The sequence below is a fragment of the Vulpes lagopus genome, chromosome 1, assembly GCF_018345385.1.
Source record: "Vulpes lagopus strain Blue_001 chromosome 1, ASM1834538v1, whole genome shotgun sequence".
Taxonomy (NCBI): domain Eukaryota; kingdom Metazoa; phylum Chordata; class Mammalia; order Carnivora; family Canidae; genus Vulpes; species Vulpes lagopus.
The window spans coordinates 87,527,384-87,555,260 of record NC_054824.1 but is presented as its reverse complement, the minus strand read 5'-3'; the positions used below and the strand labels follow the sequence as shown (position 1 = coordinate 87,555,260).

General features: G+C 37.9%; 1 protein-coding gene across 2 annotated transcripts; it reads right to left on the bottom strand.

Annotated features, from left to right (window-relative positions):
• Positions 1 to 9: 9 nt before the first annotated feature.
• BTLA (B and T lymphocyte associated) lies at positions 10 to 27,877 on the bottom strand. 2 transcript variants are annotated; one of them, XM_041732812.1, is made up of 6 exons: positions 27,617 to 27,877; positions 12,635 to 12,949; positions 6,744 to 6,779; positions 5,433 to 5,573; positions 4,704 to 4,750; positions 10 to 2,298 (listed from the first exon to the last, which is right to left on the bottom strand). In XM_041732812.1, the coding sequence occupies exons 1-6, from the start codon at positions 27,702 to 27,704 to the stop codon at positions 2,023 to 2,025; spliced, it is 903 nt and encodes a 300-aa protein (XP_041588746.1). In that variant the 5' UTR covers positions 27,705 to 27,877; the 3' UTR covers positions 10 to 2,022. The 2 variants fall into 2 exon arrangements, with proteins under 2 accessions (XP_041588746.1, XP_041588830.1); XM_041732896.1 differs by having other exon boundaries at positions 4,704 to 4,747.

The window sequence follows — 27,877 nt, the reverse complement described above, 5'->3', positions numbered from 1 at the left end:
AATTCTGACACCTTTTATTAAGAAGCAATAGAAACATAAAAGATTTGGAATTGTGGCAGCATGGTACAAATGTAAGAATAAATCATTTGTAGAGATGAAATCATTACCAACATTATCTTTACTATAAGACATGCTAAGAATATCCTAAAAAATAGACAGAAATATTTTGTTGCTTAAATTTAAGAAAATTATGAAAGAACTCTTTAGCTGTGTGTTTATCTGATCAGGGCAGCTAAATGTATCCTCCCATACTTCCTGTTTCTATATTTAAGTATACCGCAAACAGTTATTCTAATATATCTTTTTATGTAGTTGCCTATAAAATGCAGCTTGGCTGAAAGAGCCCCCCTAGAGCAAGTTGCTCAAAATTCCAGGGACAGCACTATCATACTGGATAGATAACAGTGACTCTAAACCAATGCCCATAATCCCAATCTAAGGGGCAAAATCTTAATGCAACTATTGTTACGGAAGAGAAGCCCCACCACAAAAATCTCAGTTTTATCTTTACGGCATGAGAAATTTTATGAGGTATCATACTCTTATCCCCATCATTTCAAACATTATTTTCATATATTTTCTTTAATGACCCATTTGCTCTAGTATCTTGAACTTTTTAGGAAACCAATATGGAATGTCCATTTTGTCAGTTTCTCTTCTTACCATTTCTGTAAGTCACCTAGTCTTCTTTCTAATACACGCACACACGCACACACACACACACATACACACACACACACACCACATTCATTTGTGCAGAAGTTCACATATTTATTCCAATGGATCCCAACCTTTGCTGCCCACTTTGTACGAGGTCTACTGCCTTATGTAGTAGCAGCACCTGAGAATCCTAATAGCCTCAAGTTGTTGAATAAAGTTGTAGGCTATTTATGAAATAATTAGACTCAAGTACTCTGGAAATTCAGAAAATTTAAAACCACCTCTTCTTGCTGTACTCAAGTGGCTGCAACTACAATATTTTAAAACGAATTGTTATGAAGCTATACCACTTCGCTATGTATGATTTTCCCTGACTCTTTAGTAAGAAGAGCAGCAAGATACAGATGTGCTTAATGAAAGTTTGGTGACCTGTACTGGCCAACTAAATATTCCAGACTTTTCTCTATTCCATTAATTGTGCTATCAGGTCAACCATGAAGCTGTCTAAGCTATCTATCTGCACTTGCCTGACGATACTTACTTTAACTGATTTTTATGTTTATTTAGACACCCACAAGTATATTAATTCAGCAGCATTACATCACATTTATATACATTAGTCCAAGTGACCCAAACACTGAGTCAAAACCTTGTTTATAAAGGCACCACACATTAATTACTCCATTAATACCTATGTTTGCTTAGCAGTGTAACAGGGTAGATAAAACCATTTGTCTGTCAGGGAAGGGGAACATCTACTCTACATTAGTTGGTGTATTTCACATCTTTATTGCACAATTTGCTCTTTCTATTCTTTTCTTATATCAAGTCTGAAATGATTTCTTCTTTACATTTAAGAAACCCCAGTATGAGATTGACAGGAATTTTCTCATGATGGAAGAATGACCAGAAACATACTATTATTACTTTGTTGATGGTTAGTTAGTCAAATTGGGACATTCTTTGTCAAGAGAGTGTAGTGAGCTGATCCAGATGACACAAATCTCTCTTGCCTACATGTGTCTCTTATCCTCAAAAAAATATATTAACTTTGTACATTGGGTAAGATGTAGCTAAGTTTAAATGTTCTACTACCCTGCTACTCATAATATCACTCAGTTTTGGAGGGAAGGGTTTTTGTGTTGTTGTTCAAGGCTGTAATATAAAAAAGTTCCCTCAGAACTTCCGAGAGAAACTTTGGTCATTTGTCCTATGGACCCTTAAGACCTAAGCACCAACATGAGCCTTCTTAAAGTGAAACTTCTCAGGTCGAAGAATATTATTTGACATTCTGTTGGGCTCAGATAATGGTGTCGACATGCTGATCGTTCAGTGATCACTGGTTGGAGATCAGGGTTGAATTTAACTCCTCACACATATGGCTGCATATTCTGTAGGTGCTTCCTTCACATTCCTTGCTTCTCTTGCGTTTATTCCAATGACAGAATGGTTGAGAGAGGCATAAACAACGCTCTGTTTGTTTTCCTCCAGACATGGGTTAGAATAAACTTCAGTCTCTTCCTGGACCCTAAGCCAAGGGTCATTATCATAAGTACTAGTCCCTGATGGCAGTGTTTGGGGATTTTGCGTGGTTCCCGCTTCAGTTTGCTCATTTCTAAAGAGCTGGGGAACATCAACCTATAAGAGAAAAAAAGATTGTTTTAACTACCACCTAAGGATGCAATAGTGCATACAATCAACAAACTATGAGTACATGCTAAATTGAACCAATGCATCAGCAGAAATAATTTACTCTTCCTCATATTCACTGCTGACACCAACTAGCAGATTCTTGCTTGCTAAAAGATGAAAGGTTTAAAGCCACTATGTTCCTCCCGAGTAGTTATTTTATGCTTTATTATTAGTCACTTTTGAAGTCACAGAACAGTTCCAGCTATTCAAGAACCCTGCCTGATAAAAATGAAGAAACCCATTTTATTTATTTATTTATTTATTTATTTATTTATTTATTTATTGAAGAGACCCATTTTAATGCTAAAAGTTGTTACTTCAATTTTTAAATCCCAGTTCTGTCAGTCAATTTATGTTCTTGAAGTTTGGTCTAACTCCTTGGAGGCATCGAGTTCACAGTCTTTGACAGTCTACATGCCTTGTCAGGCAACTTTGTTGTCCTTCTTTTATATGTGAAGTAGTACCTCTCCTGCCGCTCCTTGGCAAAATTCCTCCATATATGCATGTATGGTCCTATCCTGAGAAGCTGAGCATTAGCTGCTGAGTATCCTGCTTCCTTCACTTTCTGGGCAGTAAGGTAGCTGCCCAGAAAATAACACTAAGGCTGGATGATTGGACAAAGTTTTACCGTATCCAGTCTCTTGACTCAGCTGAAAAATGCCCAAATCTTTAGTCTCAGAGACCTACATGACATCACCTTATTTTCTTTAATGCTGAGCAACTCAAATGGGACCAGAGCTCTGAATTCCTGTGAAAGACACGGACTTCTTAAAATAAGATTCCTGAATAATTACACACACAGAGAATACCTCTTGAATTCAACTTCAGATCATAAATAATTTGTTCAGCCTACACAGGAAGAAATATGACTACATTTTAACCAACCTGGGCTTAACTTCAACAAGAAACTATTTAGATTATCATTTAAAATGGTTTCATGGATCTCAGTTCTGACTGCAACAGAATGTAATTCATTGTTTCTCACTACAGGAAGAAAAAAAACAACATTTAAGAAAATTTTCCTGCTTGGGGCACCTGGGTGGCTCAGTGGCTGAGCATTTGCTTTTGGCTCAGGTCATGATTCTGGGGTCCTGGGATCAAGTCCTGCATCGGGCTCCCCGCAGGGAGCCTGCTTCTCCCTCTGTCCCTGTCTCTGCCTCTCTCTGTGTCTCTCATGAATAAACAAATTTTTTAAAGAAAATTTTCCTACTTGAAGAAACAGAACTATAGCCCCCAACAAAATGTTGCCTACTGCTTCTTACTAAAAACTTAATAGGAGTTTACAAAGTTGAATGTATTTGGTTTGATTTAAAAGTGGGCAACCTGATGGGGAAGTCTGTCATTTAATATAGTATGTAAAATTATTGGCTATATCTGCCTTTGACATTTCTGGAACTTTTGAGAAATTTACTACATCTTCATCTCTACCCTTACACTCTGAAACATGCACACACACACACACACACACACACACACACACACAGGTTCCTTTGCACTGCCTAATATATGATTATTTGTTTTCAACTGAAGACATTCCATAAAATGTTTTCAGAAATATATTGCCTCATTTTGTTTGTTTTGAGTTCCAATACTTACACAACATTGAACCCAAAAGAAAAAGCCTAAGTTTATATTCAAAGAACTTGTGGGAAAACTTGATCCTGCCTCCAAAATGCCCTTTGCTTTGTCTGGGAAGTCTCCTCCTTGATGAGCCCACATTCATTACAAGAGAGTTTTGCATAATAACTATACATATGGTCATGCTTCTTTATCTGCTTGTGATCTATGAAGAAATCACACATCACTTTATGAGATAATATACAGTTCATTCTTTCATTAACTCTCAACTCTCTCCCAGAAAGACTTTAAGGTATTTTTTCAAGAATATACGAGCAGTCTGAAGTTACGTAACAGCTCAAGAAGAGAGGCAAAGTTTTATATCCAGTCTCTGACTTTTCTCCTTCAGTTCTACACTGCCACTCATGTTCTTCCCAAAGACCACTTATTATGAGTTTTGTTAATCCTGAAGAATCTTTACAATACAAAGAATTTTAACAATCCAAGCTCCACTAAAAAGAAAATTCAACAGGGCCCTGTTCAGCCTTCCTCTGATTACACCAGCTAAGATGTTGAAACATTTTAAACATGAACTGTTTAAAGGTGGCCATGATGGAGGTAAATGTAAAATAAACACATTTTATAAAGTTAAGTCAATATATAGAGAGCATTTGGACAGCTATGCTGGGTGCAGGGTAAAGTGTTCCACAGCCTTATTAAATTTGAAATAATATATTAAGGTTAACATGGTATAACCTAGATTGCATTTGTTTTAGTAGACATATAGAACATACCACATTAATTTCCCTTCCTGCTGTATCAGAAGGCTTCTTTTGTTCTGCTGGAATTCAAAAACAAAAAATAAGAAACCAAGAAGAGTAAAGAACAACACAAAATTCTTCCCCAATTGCCTGTAAGTTAAGGTTGTGGTAAGAATATAGGTTCTAGAATCAGACTGCTAGGTTGGAGTTCAGTGTCTAGAGCATAGGTGGGATGCTTCCCCACCCATGTCCCCCCTTTTGCATGCCAGTGGCGGTATCTTTTGGGGACATTTGGTCTTCATTGAGACAAGGCATGATGGCATGATGTGGTGTGGCTATGAAAAAGGGGATGAGACTAACTCAAATCAGACAAATTGACCTGAGAGATTAGGTCTTTTTCAATACCCTTAAAGTTTAGAATAGTTTCTTGTTTCATAAATTTAAGATTCACCTAAGTAAAAAAAAAAAAAAAAAAAAAAAAAAAAGATTCACCTAAGTAGAATGGGTAAGTCCGCCCTCCTAATCACAACCCCTGCCTGGAGCACTGTGCTGTGATGACCATGCTTCACCGTGACTGGGAGCGACCTGAATTAACCCATCTGTCTTTTTGGTAGAAGGATGAGTTGTCCCCGAGGATATTATCCATGGTTCCTCACAGGATATCAGGAAAGAAAACAACAGGAGCCAACTAAAAATTAATCAACCCTAATAAGTGAACCCCAAATGTTTGGCACATAGCAGCAGGTAGAAAATAAAACCCACCTTGGTGCCTTCTAAGGCAGCAGAATAGGTAGAAACAGGTAATGAGAAGAGGCAATGCCCCCAAAGGAAGCAAACTATAAAGCATCCAATGTTTGTTCCCCATCACTTCTGTGGAAGGTGGTCCTGAGGCACTGGTTGTATCTGAAATGTGAGTCAATGCTAAAGACAGTTAAGAAATTGGAGATATAATAGGATCAGTAATCCCTTCTGCATCATCACAACTTAAATGAAGGAGATATTTCCAGCTTCTCTTTCTCTTCTGGAAGCTTTCCCCAAGAACCCTGGGCCTCACTGTCATCACTCACATCTTGCCTTATTGATGAGCATATATATGTGGGTGGCTGTGGGTTATAATTCATCTTTTGTAAGAATTTTTTATTCTACGAGGGTTAATCCCCTCCAAAAATACCCATAAACTGCTCTCAGAAAGCACTTCACAAGCTCCTTCATTGACATTGTCTTATTTAACTGTCATATTCACCACTAAAGGAAAGTAAGGAAGACTTTATTTTTATCCAGTTTCATGCCTTGATAAAAGTATTATTGTTCCAAGATCACCCAAGGTCAGAGAGTTAGTGAGTTGCAGTTGGGACTCAAGCCAACATGTTTCTGATACTAAATTCTAGTTGCCTTCACACAATGGCTTTTTGTGGTCTCATAACTCTTTGGGATCTCCAAATTCTAAGTACTTTTCTTATCCCAAGATATCTTTGTTATTGCCAAATGTGCTTTGCTGGACATAGAGCTGGTGCTCATTGCTATGATCAATGTTAACCTCCACCAAGGTTCTGTTTGTCCGTGGTAGGTTGCAATTCATTGATGAGTCATGAAACAACTTAATAGGTCACAAAAAAAAAAATTAGAAACATGAATCACAGCAGAATAGAAAAATATAATACATTACACATCATTAATTTTGTATATATGCTGACTTTTTACACAGGATATTTTTATTTCTCATTATATTAACATCATTTTCTATTTACTTCCACATGTGTTTGGTTTGAGGTAAAGGTGGTCAGGAGCTACTGAGGGTAGGAAAACAGTGGTTAGATAATTCAGAGTGGTAACAAATGCTGTATTGTTCATGCTGCAGCTGCTGCTTGGATTTGGACAGCAGCCAAGTCATTACCGAGATGACCAACACAGCTGTCTGGGGGAAGGGTATAGATAGAAATAAGGAGGAAGGTTCCCACATAGATAACCTAATGCAAACAAATACACTCAATTACGAAAATGCAACTTCTATTATTTCTCTGACCACCAAATAATCTAGTGTTCTTAATTTTGTTGGACTATTTTGCTACTTACTTAGTAGAGGGTGTTCTGAATTATTTCGAGTCCATTCTGAAATAGAAAATCCAGATAAAGAATTGAAATTATTATGAAAATAATACTTGGGATCCCTGGGTGGCACTTTATGGACACAAAGTAAATCTCTGGGTTTATTTTGAAGCCTGATGAAAGACTAAATACAACACAATCTTTGTCTGTCTGCTTTGATTCCTGCTTCCCAATTATTTAAGTATAAGGATAGACTACAGCCTCTATGACACATTCTGACACTTGAAAAAAAAAAACAAGATGTTCATTCAACAAGTGCTTAATGGGGCATAGAAGGCCACAAGAAAAGGGTGTGTCTGATGACATGCTGAGTATCATTCTGAAACAGATTGTGCCTCCCACTTCCTGCCCACTCAGACCATCCCCACTTTTCTGCTGGGAGGACGACCATCTGCCCTTGTGAAGTTCCTAATCAGGGACTGACCAAGGGCATATTGGAGAGGATGGAGTTGCAGGCCAATGTGCATTCCCAGGACTGCTTCCCAGCTCTGTCAACTTTTTTCCTGGAGCTTTGCTTTGCAAAGCATTTTTCTTCATTCTGGGAGAATATTGCTTTCCCGGTAGCATCAAGTCTCGACTCTGCCAAAACCCTGTTCTTAACTTATTCTCTTCTTTTCTTTTTTAAAACATGGACCAGTTCTTAACTTGAATATAAAAAGAAAAGGAGAGTCAGATACAAAAGCAGGAAAATTTCCAATAGCCCCTAAGAAAGATATTTCAAGAGAAGAAAATGGAATTTTTTAAAAATCATATCTCCACATTGTTTTTATAAAAAGGATCATCGTTGACAAGCTCTTAATCATAGGGAACAAACTGAAGGTTGCTGGAGGGGAGCAGGTTGGAGGGATGGGGTAATTGGGTAGTGGACATAAAGGAAGGCACGCGATGGGATGAGCACTGTGTGTTATATAAGACTGACGAATCACTGACCTCTCCCTCTGAAGCTAATGATACATTATATGTTAAGTAATTGAATATTTTTTTACTTATTTTTTTAAAGATTTTATTTATTTATTTATTTCACAGAGAGAAAAAGAGAGGAAGCACAAGCAAGGGGAGCAGTGGAGGAAGAAGAAGCAGGCTCCCCACTGAGCAGGGACACAACACGGGGCTCAATCCCAGGACTCTGAGATCATGACCTGAGCTGAAGGCAGACATTTAACTGACTGAGCCACCCAGGTGCCCCAAGTAATTGAATTTAAATAATAAAAAAAAAAAAACACAGTTTCTGCCTCCCAGGACACTATAATTCTTCATGGTATAAAGAACATTTCCAACGGAAAAAAGAAACATTTCCATACATTACTATAGTACAAGAAAATGTCTGATAAATGAAAGGCACAGACCTTAAATGGCATGAAATTTGCCAGAAAAGAAAGATCACTTCTCCTAAGATGAACTCTGGAAGGCTTCATTAAGAACTTGGGAAATGAGCTGGGCTCGACAGAAAAGTAGAATTGGGGGAGGTGGAGGCAGATGAGTGGTGATAGCAGCATAGGAAGGAACATGGCGAAGACATGTGATGGCAGGGAGAGCTATTGGGCTGGAGCAAAGGCTCGAAGTGGAGTCCAGAAACACTCCAGAAAGGCAGGTGGCAATGGACTGTGGAAGGCCTTGAGTGCTCATTAAGTGTGAGCCCAACATTAGAAGCCCTGAGGATGCTCTGCCAAAGACTCAATAGAGGAGTGGCATCATGGAAGCCATTCATTAGGCAAATTAAGTATATTAGGAAGATATTTGGCTGAGCTAAACCAACAGAGAAAACACTAAAGACACAGAGTCTATATGGCTGATTGGAATATTTGGAAGGAAGATAATGAAGGGTTGAGACACTCATGAAGCTGTAGGAAGGAGGCAATCCCAGACTGCAGGTTGCTGACAGATAAGATTCGAAGGCCAAAGCGAAGTCTTTGGGAATCCCCTCAGGTCAGGAGCATTCATTCACAAAGTGATAGGAAATTTAGGAGAGTACAAAGTCAGGAGAATAGAAATCTCCAAAGGGAAACTTCAAAGGCCCTTCACGTCTCACCATTCTCTCTTTCTCTCTCATCTCCAGCGTGATCCTAACAAGTGTATCCCCGCCAAGGAACCGAGTTCCAGGGAGAAGCTGCCTCTCTTCCCTTTGGCCCCCATCTCCCCAAGAGGGACAGATTGTTGATCCTAATTTCAGCCCCAACTTGATTCCTAGAACAGGCACCTTCATGTGCCACTATCTGTAGTGACTGGAATGACCCCACTATGGGACAGAGGAGACACAGTAATACCCCTGAGACAGTTCCACGTCAGAAGCCATTACTGGCTTGCCCCTGACACTGGCTAAACTCCTCCCTCTTGTACAGAAGGGGATTGGTTCCCATGAAGGAAAACAGAATTACACAAGAAGGCTGTTTTACCAAGGAATGTGAACTCAATGCCACTGCATTTAATTTAATTAATTAATTATTTTTTTAAATTAAGGATTTTATCCATTTATTTGAGAGAAAGAGACAGAGATAGCAACCAAGATACCATAAGCACGGGGAGCACCAGAGAGAATGGGAGAAGCAGGCTCCCTGCTGAGCAGGAAGCTTGATGTGGGACTTGATCCCAGAACTCTGATATCATGACCTGGGCCAAAGGCAGACGCTCAACCAGCTTAGCCACCCAGGGAACCTTCATTTAATTTTATTATACATTATATAAAATAATCTAATAGTGTTCAATTGCTGTATATTTCATAGTATAATTAATATCTTAGGAGTAATGTTTTGCAAGTTTTGCTTTTTTTTCATCATTTATTTTGCCAGTTAAAAAAGTAATATTTCTTTAAAAATTCAATACCTCAGTATGTGAATTGCTCTATCAAGAGCAATTTTCTCCAGAAAGCATTCTAGAGAGAAGCAGGCTCTCTGCAGGGCGCCCAATGTGAGACTTGATCCCAGGATCCTGGGAGCATGCCCTGAGCCAAAGGCTCAACCAATGAGCCACCCAGGCATCCTAAAGGTTTTAAATTTTTATGAAGTACAATTTACTTATTTATGTATCTATGCTTTTGATGTTGTATGAAAAAAATGACAAATCCAAGATCATGAAGATCTACTTCCACGTTTTCCTTAAGGAAACATAGTATTAAAATTTTATACAGCTTTTATTGTTTTAGTTCTTATTAAATATCTGATCCATTTTTACTTATTTTTGTATATTATATGAAGTAGAGTTCCAAATTCATTCTTTTGTATATGGGTATCCAATTTTCTCAACACCATTTATGGAAGAAACTATCCTTTTCCCATTGAATGGGTCCAGTAGCCTTGTTAAAAGTCAATTGGCCATTTCATTGTGGTTTTAATTTGTATTTCCCTGATGATGAGTAATATTGAGCATTTTTTCATGTGTCTGTTAGCCATTTGCATGACTTTTTTTGAGAATGTCTATTCATGTCTTCTGCCCATTTCTTAACTGGATTATGTATTTTGTAGGTGTTGAGTTTGATAAGTTCTTTATAGATTTTGGATATTAGCCCTTCATTGGATATGTTATTTGCAAATATCTTCTCCTATTCCATAGATTGCCTTTTAGTGTCGTTGGTTGTTTCCTTTGCTGTGCAGAAGATTTTTATCTTGATCAATCACCTCACACTTGTCAGAATGGCTAAAATTAAAAACTCAGGAAACAACAGATATTGGCAAGGATGCAGAGAAAGGGGACCTTTTCTTGCTGTGTTGGTGGGAATGCAAACTGGTGCAGCCACTCTGAAAGACAGTATGGAGGTTCCTCAAAAAATAAAAAACAGAACTACTCTACATCCCAGCAATGACACTACTATGTATTTTTCCAAAAGATACAAAAATACTGATTCAAAGTGTTTCATGCACCCCAATGTTTATAACACTGCTATCAACAATAGCCAAATTATGGAAAGAGCCCAAATGTCCACCAACTGATGAATGGATAAAGAAGATGGGGTGTGTATATAGAATATTCCATTCATATATATAATATTCTAGTATATATAATGGAATATTACTCAGCCATCAAAAAGAATGAAACCTTGGCATTTGCAACAAACATGGATAGAACTAGAGAGTATTATGCTAAGTGAAATAAGTCAGCCAGAGAAAGACAAATACCATATTATTTCACTCATATGTGGAATTTAAGAAACAAAACAGATGAACATAGGGGAAAGGAGGAAAAATAGATAAAAATAGAGAAGGAGGCAAACCTTTAGAGACTCTTAACTGTAGAGATTGAGATGAGGGTTGTTGGAGGGGAGATAGGTGGGGGGATAGGTTAAACGGGTGATGGGCATTAAGGAAGGCACTTATTATGATGAGAACTAGGTATTACATGTAAGTGATAAATCACTAAATTCTACTCCTGAAACTAATACTATACTGTATGGTAACTAAATTGAATTTAAATAAAATCTTGGAAGAAAAAAATGTAAATTGGCTAAAGATGTATGGATTTATTCTGGACTCTTAATTCTATTCTATTGATCTGCATACCTATTCTTATGGCAGTACCACGCTCTTTTGATTATTGTAGTTGAGTAGTAAATTTTTAAACAAACAAGCGCAAGTCCTCCAACTTTGTTCTTCTTTTCCAAGATTTTTTTTTTTTTTTTTTGCTATTTAGGTCATTGCAACTGTATGTAAAGTTTAGGATCATCTTTTTCATCTAGGCAAAATTAAAAAAAAAAGGTTGTTGGGATTTTGATGGGAATTGTATTGAACCTGTAGATCACTTTGGAAGATATTGCCATCTTAACAATTTTAAGTCTTTCAAAGTGAACATGGCGTGTTTTTCCATTTATTTACATCTTTAATTTCTTTCAGGCATGTTTTGTTCAGTATACAAATCTTAAGCCTCCCAGGTAAATTTATTTGTAAGTATTTTATTCTTTTGGATGCTACTATAAACAGAATTGTTTTTTTTTTAATTTCCTTTTCAGATTGTTCATTGCTAGTGTTTAGAAATACCATTGATTTTTTTTAGCTGATCATACAACCTTGATGAGTTAATCTATTAACTCTAGTAGCTATGTGGATTTTAAAGGATTTTCTATATATAAAATCAGGACATTTGTGAATAGAGATAGTTTCACTCCTTCCTTTCCAATTTGGATGCCTTTTATTTCTTTTTTTCTTGCCTAAGTCTTCTGGCTAGAATTTCTAATTCAATGTTGAATAGAAGTGGCAAAAGCAGACATCTTCATTGGTATGTGGGATTTTCATAAATCAAACGTGTTCATTTATTTTCCTCTACTCTGTTTCCTGTCCATGTTTTATTCAGTTTGGTTTTGCTCAACTTAACCTCAACCTGATGTTTGAGCCTATTGAGGGCCTCTGGGAGGCACTGGGGAGGCAGCTAAAACTATAAACATCCTCAAAACTCATCAGGGAGTCAGGCTTATTTGTGCACAGTTTGTTCTCTATGCAATCTACGAATCACTAACAAATGTATAATTGAACACCACAGATATGACTTCAAGGATTTATTATCAATAAAAGTGAAGGACTGGTAAGTGGAAGAAAAAAGAAAAGAGGACAAAGAATAGAGAACTGTCTACTACTATTGGTATTTACTTGGTAATTTTTTCTATTTTTCAGTGATCTACTTTTGGATTTATAGAATAAATGCTATATTCCCTAGAAGCATAATAGCGTTTATTATATTTTTTCTCTATTTTCTTCTACCTCACCCACCCCAAAATTGCACACACACTTGCTCACAAAGATCACAATCTGAGGAGTGTGGCAGCCCCCTGATTTACATGACTTCAGTATCTAACATAATTGTTTGAGAATCTGGGTGCTCCTTTTTCTTAAAACAGGCAAAAAAAAAAAAAAAAGAGATAGTCTTGTAGAACTCACCTGTCACATTAATGGTTACTGAATTGCTTTCCACATGTCCAGATGGAAAATCTGCAGAACAGCGGTATGACCCAGTGTCGCTAGGCAGCAGGGGATTAAAATGCAGAATAAACACTGAAATATTCCCCTTTTCATTCCAATTCTGACGTTTATAGTCAAGAGGATGACAGGATTTTTCTTCAAGCTTGCACCAGCTCACGTTAGGTCTGTTAGTACAGTATTCCACAGGGCAATTCAGAGCAAATGAATTCCCTGCTGAGACAGTGTATACGGAATATCTCTTTACATACAGTTGTTCATTACATGCTTTTTCCCCTGAAAGATAAAAACAAAATTAAAATCAAATAGGCTCTAGAAAGACCAGATATTTGCCAACCAACAGTTTCTGCCAAAGACTTCTCAAATATGATTTTATAATTTTCCTGGATAACATTTTTCAGTGTATTAACCCTTACTAGCAGAGTGTCTGGTACATAGTAGGCACACAATGAGTATTTGTTGAAAAAAAAATTCGTCAATTTCCAAAATATTACTGATCGTTTTTGTTGCTATGAAATGTTTTATTATTTTGTGGCTATTCCAATAGTAGCAAAAAATAAAAGCAATTTTCAGTCAATAATTTATTATATTCCAACATTAGGGAACCCCGGGTGGCTCAGCAGTTTAACGCCACCTTCAGCCCAGGGCGTGATCCTGGAGACCTGGGATCGAGTCCCATGTCAGGCTTCCTGCATGGAGCCTGCTTCTCCCTCTGCCTATGTCTCTGCCTCTCCTTCTGTGTGTGTGTGTGTGTGTGTGTGTGTGTGTGTCTCATGAATAAATAAATAAAATCTTTAAAAAATAATGATAATAATTTATTATATTCCAGGGGCTGTTAAACCATACTAAGTATTTGAACTCATTTAATCTGCACAACAAAATATATATATTATTATTATTATGAAACCTATATTACAGATGTAGGAAAACATTTGCCTAAAGTTATATGCTAATAGCTTAATAGCATTCAAACTAATACTAGAATCCATTACTCTGTAATTCACTAACCATTACTCTGTTACTGTTTCTTGAGTAGTAATCACATTTTCTATTACTAGTTCTGATATATTCCAAAAAGTGGGAGAGAGGAACTTTTGTAGACAATTATTTCCTTATTATACTTGAAATTAGAAATTTTCTTTACTTGTTTCTCAAAGGCCTTAGCGCTGTCTTGCAATTTTTTCCATGACTTTTTCTATGTAGAACACATGCAACTCAAGATAATTGTTGGATGATAGGATGTTCTGACATAACCCGAATGTTTTGTCTTCTGAAAGGGCAGGAGGAACAGTGATGCACCTCTTTTGGAAGTTCTGCCTTTTGGCCTAACATAATGGAAGTTGTCTCCCTCTGTTTTGGTGGAGAGAGCTTTTTCCTGGAAATGAATTTTCTGTTATCTTCTATGAACCTTCTGTTAGTAATTGTCAATTGCATAAAAAATCTGCAGCCAAGAAAAAAGAATTTTTAAAACTATATTTTTGAATAAGTTCTGTTTCTTTTAACTTACCATGAAAGTATTTACTTGGAACCTCAATATTTAGGATGTAACTGGGAACCAAGATACATGAAGAAGTGTTCACTAAACAGCAAAATAGGTACTGCAGGAATCCAAACTCATCTCACTCTATACATAATCCTTACAATTCCATTATCACTGCCTAATTAGCTTAAGAGCATAATTGTTATATGATACAGAGTCACAATTATACTGAGAAGATTGAATCAACAACAAATTTTGAATTAGGCTTAATATATCTTTTTTTTTTTTTTTGAAACCGAGAAGAGTTCAATCTATTTTACAAAGAATTCATCAGAAACGGTCACTTCAAAAAACATTTTGTCCTCCAAAGGGTCAAACCTCAATTACTTTAAATGTAAATGTATGTGGAAGTATTCATTCTCTGTTAATTGTTGGATTATATTGTCCCTTTGGAGACAAATGCACGTGAGCAAGAGAAATAGCACCAATTTATGACAACTGTTTAATTTTTTTTTTGCATCAGTTGCATCATGAGTGTATATAAATCATAGAATATTCTACTACTGAATGGACTCCCAGTGCTGGTAAAACAAAATAACTACAATAAGCCAGATTCCTTTATGAATGTTATAGTGGCTCATACCTTTTTATTTTTCCATTAAAGTTAAGGTCTTGAGAGTGTTTTCTCTTTAAGTTCCTTTTCCTACATCCTCATGTTTCTTTTTTTCTTGGCTTTGTCTTTCCCTGTTCTGAACTACTTTCTCAGCAATATATCCAATACATCCCCTTCATAAATTTCTTACACTCACCTTCAATGGTTCCTCTAAACAAATGTACCATCTCATGTAAGCATAATTGAGATGATAGCCTAAATTCTCTTTTAAGGACAAAGCAGGCTAAGGATGAATTAGGTGGAGGGAAGCTTTTGGCCCTGCCTTTCACATGCTGCTTTACTTAGTTTAATGTTCCACTTTATTTCTACACCCTTATCCTCATAAATAGTCTCATTTTTAGCTATTTCTTAACCTCCAAAAAAGCCTCTCACTATATGATTTCTGCTCACATCTCATCAACTTCTGTTCAGAAACTTCACTGAGTTTCCAGAAACCAGATAGAGAACTGCAAAGAACTTTCAGAAACTTGTGAGTATTTCTATATTTATAAATGCATTGAAACTTCAAACAAGTTTACTTTAAGACTTATGTTTCTGTCACTTCCAAAAATTCAAAATAAAAATGAAAGCAAGCTAAAAGCCAAGTTATAAGGATGAAGTTTTCAAAAACTTGAAGAGAAAGGGTGATTTACCAAAAGGAAGTGCCTAACAATATAACACCTGGATGTGGTTAGACTTACAACAAGAAAGTGAAGAGACCAGAAACAGAAAAGCCAAGTGAAATTCAAATTTCCAGAACTCCATTCCTCCCCCTAAAGTTAATAGACTACCTCAGCCTCCTAACTTCCCTTTTCATGTACTTGGGTAAGTCAGTCAGAGTTTATGGGGCCTAGAAATTGGTGCCAACATGGTGGAAAACAATGAGATAGTTATAGGCAAAGACCTTCCCGCCCTCAAGGAGCTCAGCATTTAAATGAGACAAGAATTAACTAACATAGTCACTTTCCCAGAATAAACTTACTATTTACCACTCTTTTTTCTCTTCAAATTTATCTGAGCTGAAAGCAGGGTTCAGAGGGACCCTGTATGTCAGTTGTTAGGGGGTATAGAAATAAGTAAGACATGACGTCTTCCTTCAAAAGGCTTGCCTTCTAATGGAGATAAAGACGCTTGACAGATGGGAGAATGAAATGACACTATAACGTGGTGCAAACTGCTTGGGTGGGTAGAGGGCTAACCTCAGCTGGGACTATGGGGACAAGGCTTAATGGAAAAGCTCTACTTGAGCTGAACCTAAGTGAATGCATAACCCTTTGATAGAGTAGTGAATGGGACAGGGGACGTATTTTCAGACTAAGGACATGGAAGGGCAAAGGCAGAGAAGCCAGGAATCTCATGGCAGATTCAGGGAATTGACACACACTTGGATCATGGGTTGCTCATGTAGTGACATAGAGACCAGAGATTGTTTCAGAATAAATGCAGTAAGCATTAGGTGGGCCATGTTTAAATTTCACTTATTCACCATGAGAAAATACAGAGCCTGATTCTTTTGGGAAATTTATAAAAGTCATATAAATAGCTAAAAACTAGAATATTCATTCGAACATGGTTGCTCAAATACTAACACGTCATGTGATGTTGAGATGGCCACCCAGTCTCACTGGTCTTCAACCTCTGTAAAACAGGATGAAAATAGAAAAATTCTTACCCACCTTCCCCCCCTATACAAACACACCCACAACTTCACCTCTAGCAGTGTGTGACTGACATGATAAAACCAGCTCTAAGTCTGTGTCGCCTTTCCATTTAGCCATGAGTCTGTCACCCAGTGCTAGTAGCACGAGTGAACATTCCTTCTAGTCCCAGCCCATGTGGCTATGTGCATGGGGGAGCACACAGAACAGGGGTGGAGAGGAGAGTCAGCTGATGGTCCTGACCACATCACCAACTCCCAATGGCATTATGGAAACATCGCTGTGGTTCCTGCATATTCTTATCAGCAGGGTGAGGATCACTGGCTGTCTCATTGTCTGGCACAGAGATTTTTCTTGAATGGAGGAATGACTAGATGAATGAAGGCTTGCCAACAGGCATTAAAAGTCATCAAGAGTACTCGCTCTTTGTACAAAGAGGGTATTAACATTTTGCATCCCCCTGAGACTCGAACGGATATTTGTAGTGCAGGAATGCTACACAGAGCTAAATGGCACAATTCTAATTCCTCGTGGGACAGGAATGTTGACACTTGGCTGCTTGTCCTGAATTATGTATGGCTATTTTATGGCATTCAAGAAATCAAAAGCTGCCCTGAGGGGTTTGTCTTGTTAAAGGAACATGTTCTAAAGAGAGGTGAGGATCACAGTTGCTTTTGGATGGATGTATCAGCCAACATTAGTTGTTCGTGCTGTTGTTCTCAAACATTCATAGCTTATGGTGGGGAATTTTCAATGTTAAAAGTAATTCAAATAAACATACACAGTAGAAGGATGAAACCTCTACTATCCTCAGGCTTTCCTCTGATGAAGTACCCTATCCGTTTTTAAGTCACTCGAAGTTTTGGAAGACTCACATTTTAAAGTTCCTTATGAAAATCATGACTGTTTATTACAGCACGCATATTCCATGACGAGGGCCTATCTAGCATATTTGAGGCTCAGAGTGCACCATTTCTAGCAATCGCCTCCTCTCTATGGAAAAATGTTTTCAGAGATTATTAGTTGTAACAATAAAATGGCCAGAAAAGAAACATAGACAGTGAATATTTCCTTTCATGGAACTTCATATATAAAACCATGCATGTTAAAAAATATTTTTAAAACTTTAGAATCAAAAAAGGGAAAAGGCACACAATTGTTTAATTGATAGTTTTGTAACTACTTAAACAGTGTGAACTTTGATCCTTTAGTCATATATTGTAGTCTATATAAATAATTTTCCAGTAACTAGTAAATGAATTTTATGAAAACCGAAATTCTACAAAAGATACAATTTAGGCAATTACTAAATTGTACCATGAATGTGAAGTTTTATTTTGATTCATTTAATTTTAAAATAACACTTTAAATAGTAGAAAACATTTCAGTCATATAGAACTTATTCAATAAAACATGAAGTTTTAAAACTTCAAAACTGAAGTTCATACCTGAAAACAAATTACACCGCACAGTCTGTACTGCTTCACTTTTAGATTTTAAACAAATAAATATTCAAAGTGGTTGCATAAAATGAAAGCGATGAAACAGTTCCCATTCTGTTTCTTTGGCTGCATAGTCACTGCGGTGTTATTTATTTAAAATCTATGTTGCAATGAAAGAATATGTAGAGGCACAGGTATCAGAGACCCAAACTGCTTGGAGCAAGCTCAGGTGATTTAATTTATTTATATTATAAACATTATAAATTTACCCATGAAACAAATACATGAATCTGTGTGTCCAGAGCCAACTCTGTAACTGGGAAGTTCTCTGAGTTAGCTTTCGTGTAGAATGCAATGTTTATCAAAAGGGAAGTACTAAAATGTGTTAATTTGGAACTTAACATACGTATCATTAAAATCTAGCAGTAACTATAGCAATTATTTAGAATTTAGACCAAAGATATTTTTAGGAGGAGGAGTATTTTATTGCTGCTATTGCTCAGAATTGCTGGTACGAGGTGATAATTAAAAGTAGCTTTATTTGTTTTTAAATTCTGTACAGATAATGTCCCAGGAATGGGGCCTTCACTCTATGTCTACTTAGTAAGGTGACAGTTTCTAATGCAAAGGGAATGCAAAAAGAGACCTCTATCGCTCTTTAATTTTCCCTTCAGACTTTTTTTTTTTTAAACAAGATACAATCCCTCAGAGTTTTCCAATTTCTTAGAGGGAAAGAGCCCTCTGGCTAGGTCAATCTGGAAAGGCTTCAAGAAAGAGGATGAATCCCCTCCAGTCCCAAACCCACCCTGGGGCAAATCTGCTCCACCTTCTATTATCACAATACCATCACCTACCTATGACAGGGCCAGAACACGGGAGCCCTCTTGGTTTCTCCCTTCTTTCCTTTCCCTTTCCATCAGTCATCAAGCTGAACTGATTCAGCATCCAAGATATCTTTCAAATTTGTTCCCATGACACTGGCTTAATTTGGGTCTTATTTTGATTCATGTGGATTATTGTCACAGTCCACCAACTAGTCTCCTACATTCCAAGCTTGGCCTTGTCCCGCCCCCCTCCCGCAACCCCAGTTATTTGCCACATCACTGTCACAGTTTGCATTCTCAAAATGGAAATCCAGTCTCAGGATTTTGTGCCTAAAACCCTTCAGAGATTCTTCAAAGCCTGCAGGAAATGTCCAGAATTCATCAAATGAAATTTAGCCCCTGCTTCCTTTGGCAAACTCACCCCTCCCCCACCCTCCAATAACCCAAGTCCGAGGGACATCCCCCTCTCTCCATGAATGTCCCACGCTGTTCTGCATGACGTGTGGCATTCTTTTATAATTAAATATGTGCTTATGCATCTGTCTTCCTATCATATTCACAACTTTCTTGATGGGATAGGATAGTACTTGTCTCTGCAGGAACTTAGTATGAAAGGAAGAAGGCCTGATGTAGCCTGAGACTTCAAAGAGAGCTCAGGACGAAAATAATTTCCTGTTCACAACTCTGACTAATAATGTTCTCTATGCACTAAGGGAGCAGAGTAGACACCTCTGAGCTCTCACCAAGGTGGTCTACAGGGCACTGAAGTGAAGAATGTACGCATCTCAACATACCCCAGAGTGGTTAAGTTATAACCACTAAAGAAAAACCAGACCTTATAAGTATATAGTGTGGGAAGGCCTGATTTATGTCCACTCAGGTGTGATATTCAAAATATTTAACAAATGCTACTCTGTGATCATCCAGATGCCTGGATCAGCCAATCAGAAAGGTATGCCAGCCACAAACAACTCCAATGGCCCATATCTTCCAGTTGAGCAAGTGTGCCTGCAGGTGTAAATACCATCAGGAGTCAGGGAGGGTAGATAATTTCTAAAACCTATTAGCTCTTAAAAAAAAAAAGCTTCATGAATATGAATCATATGTGAAGTACAATTATTTCTTATTTTTAAAGACCAGGCACCTGAGGAAAATCTCAACTGAGATTCACTCTTGCTCCATTGAAAAATTCTTACACGTGAATGGAAAGTTCACAATGGTTACATTTACTGAAAGAAATGAATGACTGTAATGAATGCAGACTGCCTTAATTTGAAGTAAGACAGAGTTAAACATAAAAGTGTCAATAAATAATTTTTGAAAACTACAGTGATCATGAAAGATATTAATACATAAATAATTTTCTGTGGCGCGAAGTAGGATTTTTTAGATTCTGTCAGAGGAGAATGTGAGAGACCAATACGCAAAGAACCCAAAAACTTCAGATACATGGTGAGGAGGCTACAGAAGGAGAGGAGTCTTCAGACTAAGAAGGAAAACAAGCCCTCAGAGGATGCCAGTGGTACAATCTGTCTTACTGTGGAGGGCCAGCATGGTGGACAGCAGGGGAGATCTGATGACCACGAGGGAAGGAAAGCAAATATCTATTGCCTTGAAAATTGGTTTTGGTTCAAGGGCCCCCTGATGCAATGGATTGCACAAAGTCAAAGCCGATTCACACACAGCGATAGCAGCCATGTAATCACACATCCAAGATTCTGGAAGGACATCTACCTGGACACATTAAGGAATCACATGCACAGCATCAGGAAGCCCATGTGGCACACTGCTCATCATAAGCTAGCTGGCGTAGACTCAGAAAATCAGAAATGTGGTGACATGAGATGAAGGTGGTGGACATACAGACACCACTAATCTAATGTATGATGTAATGTGGATTAAACTTACTACTTTAACTCTCTGGTAAACAAACCTATTACGTAAGTTAGATATCCCCAGAAGTGCTAGGAATACCTGGGAAACTTGATATATGTATGCAATGTTACAACAGAGCTTCTATTGTAAAGACTGACGGTTGGTAATCTAAGCCCAATCCTGTGTCACAGTCTCAGGGGTACAATGAAAACTGACCGAGTCTCAGTCCCCACCATGAGATGAAAGATACGTATGTCTACCTGACAAACAACATGCCGTGTAATATAGATCAAAGACATAGAATTAATATGAAATAATAGTTCAGGTTTTTCATCTTCTCTGTGGTTATTGTCTGATAATTGGTCTTTAGACAGGGTTAGGCATCTCTTCCTTGTCTAAACACACATGTGCAAGCCTGCACATATACAGAGAGAAAGAGAAAGATGCTCATGCACATAAAGTTCCTTTAGCAGAAATGGAACTGGAAAAGATTAAAGAATTAACTTCACAACAGGAATGAGCATACTATAAATCTGAATTCATTCCATTTGCTTAAAATACAAAGGACAAGAAATGGGAAATTTGAGAGGATTTTCACAATCATCTCTACTACCATTTCCTCCTTAAAAATCTCGTTATGCTCGTATGTGAAAACGTCCTTTAAGTTTGCTTTCATGTGGTATTTATTTAGCACACTTTGAGGCAATTTCTTCTAGGGCTAGAATTTCTCATTCTGTGATATGACTATCTGGGGGAAAATTTCTAGACTATCTTTTCAATCTAGTTTAATTGAGCAATGTAAGACTTTAAGCCATGTATCTCTTGGTTTTACACAAGTTTGGGATTAGTCTAAAATTGTATTGTCTTGAAATAGTCATTTTAGTATTTGCCATAGCTTTGTCTAACAGTCAGCAAAGCTTACACAGTACCTGTGCCACTTACTCTCCTTGAGATATTAGAAGACAGGACCCACAGAGAACGTTAGTGGTCATCAGGTCAGGCAGGCAGCACAGGGATAGTATAAGTCACATTTGGGAGATCACCTCCAGAATCACCGCTTTACATTCATTGTCACTTGCTCACAAGCACACAGCACCTCACATTATCAAAGTGCTGCAGAACCTACCCACCCCGGATCCTCCTGATGGGAGGAAGATAGGGACGTAACTAGTATTTTTGAGTTCTTATTATGTGCTTTTCACTTTTAGGTACCATACATATGTTGTTTCATTTGACCCTTAAAATCTTATTCAGTACTTACAATTATTATCTTAATTTTTAAGTTGGAGAAACCAAGTATTAGAGAAGCTAAGCCACTTGCCAAAGACAACCAGCTAATAGGACTTCAAAGTCAGTACCAAGGCTTGAGCCCAGGCCTGGCTAACTCCAAAGCAATAGCTCTTATCTGTCAGAGCAGTTGTGGAAGTAAGTGAGAACACATAGAAAGAGTTCTTAGCTCTACGTTTGGTTTGGAATAAACAAAAAAAGATACAGGTATTATTATTATTTATTAAGATGAATTTAGGGAAGTGACACAGCAGTTGAGAAAAGCCTGCAGGTGGTAGAAACAGAAGAGAAACTAGGAGGTCCACCTCAAGTGCTTCTGCTCTGAGTAGTTATTCCCAAGTGGGTCAAGAATCAGCAGTGATGCATGATGACTGGTATATACATTGGCCAACAAATATAATAGACTTCAAAAAGGCAGTATATCCCATAGAGAAATGTCCGTCTGTATGAGAGATGAAATCCTACAGAATTATACTAACTGGGAGCGCCTGGCTGGTTCATCAGTTAAGCATCTGACTCTCGATTTTGGCTCAGGTCATGATCTCAAGATCTCATGAGATTAAGTCCCATGTCTTAAGTATGGAGCCTGCTTAAGATTCTTTTTCTCTCTCTGCCCCTTCACCCCTCTAAAAAAATAAATAAAAATAAAAGTATTATACTAATCAGCAAGGCCGGCCTTGGTCAAAGGTGGGAAGTAAAAGTCCCTTGTGTTTGGATACTTTTTCAAGCTTTCTCTCAGTACTTCTCACTTCTTGCTATCAAGTGAAAGACGTCTGTTTGTGGTTCTACCCTATTGGTCATTGACTTTGTCTCTCCAGCCAAAGAATTCACATATGTTCCATTTCTGGGCAGAGTCCTGCCCACCCTATCAATAAGAATGAGTATCTAGTGGAGAATTTGTTGGCCAATTCTGCAATTCTCTCTGTGGCGTAGTAAACGTTTTTAGCCAGTTTAATTAGCCCTAAGGTACAATGACTCATTTTGACAATGTAGACAATATTTCCAGAGAACTTTGAGTGCCTGCTACTGGGGGGGAGGGGCTGTTCTTCAGAAATGCTAGGCCCCTCACCTTTATCACATTGTGTTCTGGAAGAAAAGTAGTTCAGAAAAAGAAAAAGTACAGCATACCTTAGAAGCCGTGGCCAGTAGCATCAAAGAGAGCCATTGTCACTGTATCAGAAATCAGTATAAGGGGATCTCTGGGTGGCGCAGCGGTTTGGCGCCTGCCTTTGGCCCAGGGCGCGATCCTGGACACCCGGGATCGAATCCCACATCAGGCTCCCGGTGCATGGAGCCTGCTTCTCCCTCTGCCTATGTCTCTGCCTCTCTCTCTCTCTCTGTATGACTATCATAAAAAAATAAAAAATAAAAAAAAAAAGAAATCAGTATAAGTATTTTTAATATTACCTTTAGTGATAATGTGGTTACCTGTGATGCTCAGGGTAAGCATGGGTTATGTGTTACCTCAAAGACACAGGGAAAGTCCACTTCTACTTCCTACTACACTCTACCACAGAGATCCCAGTGAGATTCACTGGCTTTTTCAGAGCCTTAGAAGGTACTTAACAATATCCATGTAAGCAGAAACTGTCAATTGTCCTCCAATAATTAATTCTCCTCTTTTAATATGGTAGAAGGAAATTAAAATAGGGCCACAGCCTCCCAGCTAGAACCCAAGCGCCCCGGCCTGCCTTATAGCCACTTTTGGACAATGAGCTGCCACTGACATATGTGAGTTCCAGGTTGTGTTCACAAGATAAATATGGCTAACAGGAAGGAGAAAAGGAGAAGTTAGCTCCACCAGCTAAACCTGAGGTTTCCCTATGACTAGCCTAGATGGGCCCTCTGACACTCTCTCAAACTCTGTTCAAAGTGAACCCCAAATTAGACAAACTCAGATTCTGAGCATTCAAGAACGATGGTCCTGAATGTGCCACAAGCAGACACCTGCACACAGTAATTTCTTCTGTAGAGATGAGCATGTAAATCAGAGGCCATGACCATGAAAGGGTAGGTGGGTAATATTGAGTTTATTTTGAGGTAAGGGAATGGAGAATATTAGAAAAGTGAAGCAAGGTGCATATGATAGAATGGGTTGCAGAGGCAATGTAACTGAAGTCACATGATGGCCAAAGCCTTGCTATTATTTCTTGGTAGTTGCTGATGATTGTAGACAATAATATCAAGAGTTATTTATAGACAACTTTTCTCAACCCCAAATGAGAGATGGTCTCCCAATCCTACTTGAAGGGAACTATCAAGCTAATTAAATTTTGGACTAAAAGAAAAAAAAATTATTAGCTGAAGTAACACAGCACTTAATGATGCATCAAGTAAATCACAGGAAATCCTCAAGATATAAAGGTTAGAATTAATGTATTCTAAATGTCTTATAGAGTTAGTTCACTTAATATAACAGCCCTATAAGATCAGCGTCAATATTGCCCTCGTTGGTTAGATGGGGAAACAGAACCAGAGAGATTACAGTCACAGTAAATGGCAGAGATGAGACAGTAATCCAGGCGGTCTGGCTCTAGAGTCCCTGGTCCTAACCACTCTGCACTACCTTTCCAAGAAACACAGCAAAAAAAAAAAAAAAAAAATGATTTAATTTGATTGTGAATGCCTGTAAACATTTTTCCTTCAACAATTCAGAACTCTTCAGTAAAGACAAAATTCACAAATACTAAAAATTAGATAGGAAAGCCCCAGTGAAGCAAGATAAATGGTATCTGACTTCAAGATTGCAATAGAGGAAATTTTGATAGCATGAGAAAGGAAGCAACAATTAATTAAAGAGCTCCTTGGAGTTAGAAAAGTCTATTCAAGGCTCTTCTCAGCACAGCAGGTAAACTTTTTATGCTTTAATCCAGGAAGTCCTTTAGCTGCAGAATGTTTTCCTAGAATTTATATAAAAGGTACTCATATTTTATGGAAGGCGTTTTTGTAATAACAATACAGGCATTTAGCAGAAGACGGAACTCTACCTCTAGCATACCAGGTACACATTTCAGTAGGAACAAAGAGAGCCATAGAAATAAGCCTGATAAAGATGCTGTGTTACAAAACAGGAACCTCAAAAAATGGTAGGTAGGTGCAGAGCATTTTCTGCCCTGTTTTTGCTCTGATCCAAGGATATGGCCAGTTCTTGGTGAAGTGACAATCTGAATAGGATGTGGGGTATGGGACCATGGACCAAATGGACTTATCACAATGAAGGAGAAAGGACACAGACAAGAGCCGAGGGGAGACTCAGATCTAACTATCACGTTCTTGATGGAGCCAAACTCTAAGTGTCTACTGGTACTAGACCAGATTAGGATTTTTTTTTTTGTAACAATAAGCAGTGGTCAGTCAAAGATTTCCTACCGCCTTCATTTCAGATCATATTAATGCCAAGTAGTATGCAGACATTAATTGCAATACTCCTGCCGGCTTGAAGATGGAATCCTTGGTTGATCCTCAACTGAACAAGTGGTCCAAAGCCTTGCAGCTGGAGCTGCTCCTGGTGATGCATTTCCACTTGCAGCTTAGGTCTTCCCAGTATAGTCTGCCCATCTGCCCATGAAGGGAAGGTACTGACACCTTTATTACTTTCATCAGGGCAGGAATCAAAATTATAGCCAGATACCAAGGGGCAGAGCTCCTTCAGTTGTTTCAAGAAACACAAAAAGCAAGCAAACATAATTTTATTATAAAGGACGACCTTAAGCAAGAAATTTGTAGAGAATATAACATATTTTCCAACTTTACGATAGATGTTGCCTCATTCCTGTGAAGAGGCACACAGATCTCATATTGCTTTTAAGTGAAGTAGGAAAAAAAATCTACAAGGATTAAAGAAAAACTAAATTATAAATTAAAAAATGAAAAATTCAAGCATTTTGAACTGTACCAATGTAATGAATTCAGTAATTAAGCAAATCACAGGAAATCCCCAAGATAAATAGGTTAAAATTAATGTGGTTTTAAGGAATGGAGCCATTAGCTATCTGGAAGAACAAATCTCACCAAACATTTATCTCAACCTATATCTTAAATTTAATATAAGTAATGCTTCAATCTGCTTTATAATATGCCTGGTTGGCACTTTGTCTGAGGCTTTCCATTTCATTTCCCAAATAATTTTATTCTCTATTGTTGGGGTCAACTGTATTGTGTATTTTATTTATTCATATTTTAGTTTTAAAAACTCAAGTATTTTAAATGATAGTATTAACACTTATTTCCCATTTAACTGAATTTTGTGGGGGCTATTGGTGGAAATAATAATTAGCAAAAACCCTACTGACATTTATTAGCTTTTATTATGTGCACTTGTTATATCAGGCACTTCACCCATATTATTGCACTTAGAGTCTTCACAATAGGCCCATATTTTAGGTACAACTATTATCTCTATCTTACAAATGAGGAAGCCAAGGATGAGAGAGAGTAAGAAACTTGACCGAGGTCACACAGTAAGTGGCAGAGTCAGTAAATGAACCCAGTCCTAACCTTCCAGTCTGGTTTTAGAAACACATTGTGAGACAGTAGAAGTTGTACCCCACTCCCAGTGTGCTATAGCTCTGAAAATTCTTTTCCTCCACTTCACAGAGGATAGTTTATGTGCTCTTCAAATTGGTATGAGTTCTATTTAATATTTGATTCCAGTTATAAGCTGTGTGATTTTGGGTGTCTGATGGAAAATGAAAAACCCCACCAGTCATCTAAGCATCTCATCAACGTAGTACCAAATTACTTGCACACACAGAAATGCTTAGGTGACTGGGGATTTTTATTCTGAACCTGGTTGTGTGCCATCCTAGCATCATGAAGACACATTCCAAATCACACAGTTCCAGAACTTAGAATGACATTCTACAGGATTTCGATCACCATATTTTCCGATTTAAAAACCACAGCACATACACACTGATTAGAGTATGTGTGTTTGTGGGGACAACAAGGCTGAATGTTAGAATTCAGACCTGAGAAAATCAGAAATTTCTGCTAGCTATTTACTCTTTCCAATAGATGGGCCCCTGTGTCGATGTAAGGGAGTAAATGGACTCACCAGAAGAAAGACATTGCTTTTTTGCCTACATAAAATCTTTGCAGAGGTGGCCACGCATCATCTATGCAGACCTCAAGCTGTTTTCTGTGCCACATGACACCTAAGTAGGAACCATTTCCTTTCAGTCTGATAGAAACAATGACAGAATGCTCGGATCCTAGATCTCTAAGCTTTTTTCTCGTTCAGTGTTCTCCAGGCACACACCCCACTGAGGAATAGCACAATTCTATTTAGTGACATTATTCAAGAGTAACCACAGAGTCCGGTGTAATCCCAGGTGTCTAACACCCACCCTGTTGAACACTACAGCACTCTCCTTGCTTCCATCTCAAAAAGACAAGCTAATCAGTCATCATCAGGATGGCATTCAGAGCATTTCTGCTCCAGGTAGTGATACATTGGTACCTTATGTATAATGTCCGCCCAATTCTCTTTCCTTACTGTCAGAATATGTTATTAAGAAGATCAACCAAGCCATGACTTGAAAATCATGTTCTTATCTGGTTGATGTTCTAGAATGTGCTCAGTGAGAGAATCTTACCATATGGTTTTATCTACCACTATCCACTTGACATGAAAGAACACATCCTACTAACATTGCAAGCAAAAACATGTCCTCCAATACCCCCTGGGAAATAAAACAAGAGACTATCTACGTAAGGGCCTTACCGTTGATACTCCAGATGGCCAGATGTGGGATTAGGACAAACATCCAAAAGAGTTTCCCAATTCCAAGCATGCCAGGTGACGTCTTCATTTCTTGTGCATATCAGGGATGGAATATCTTCACATGTAGAAGACTTCCCTTCCTCCTTTAAATTCTTCAGGATTGAACCACATTACCTACCTCAGTGACATCTGTGAAATAAATAGAGAAGAGCACGGAGGAGGTAGGAAGAGCCTGAATGGCTTGTGAAACAAAGTGAACAG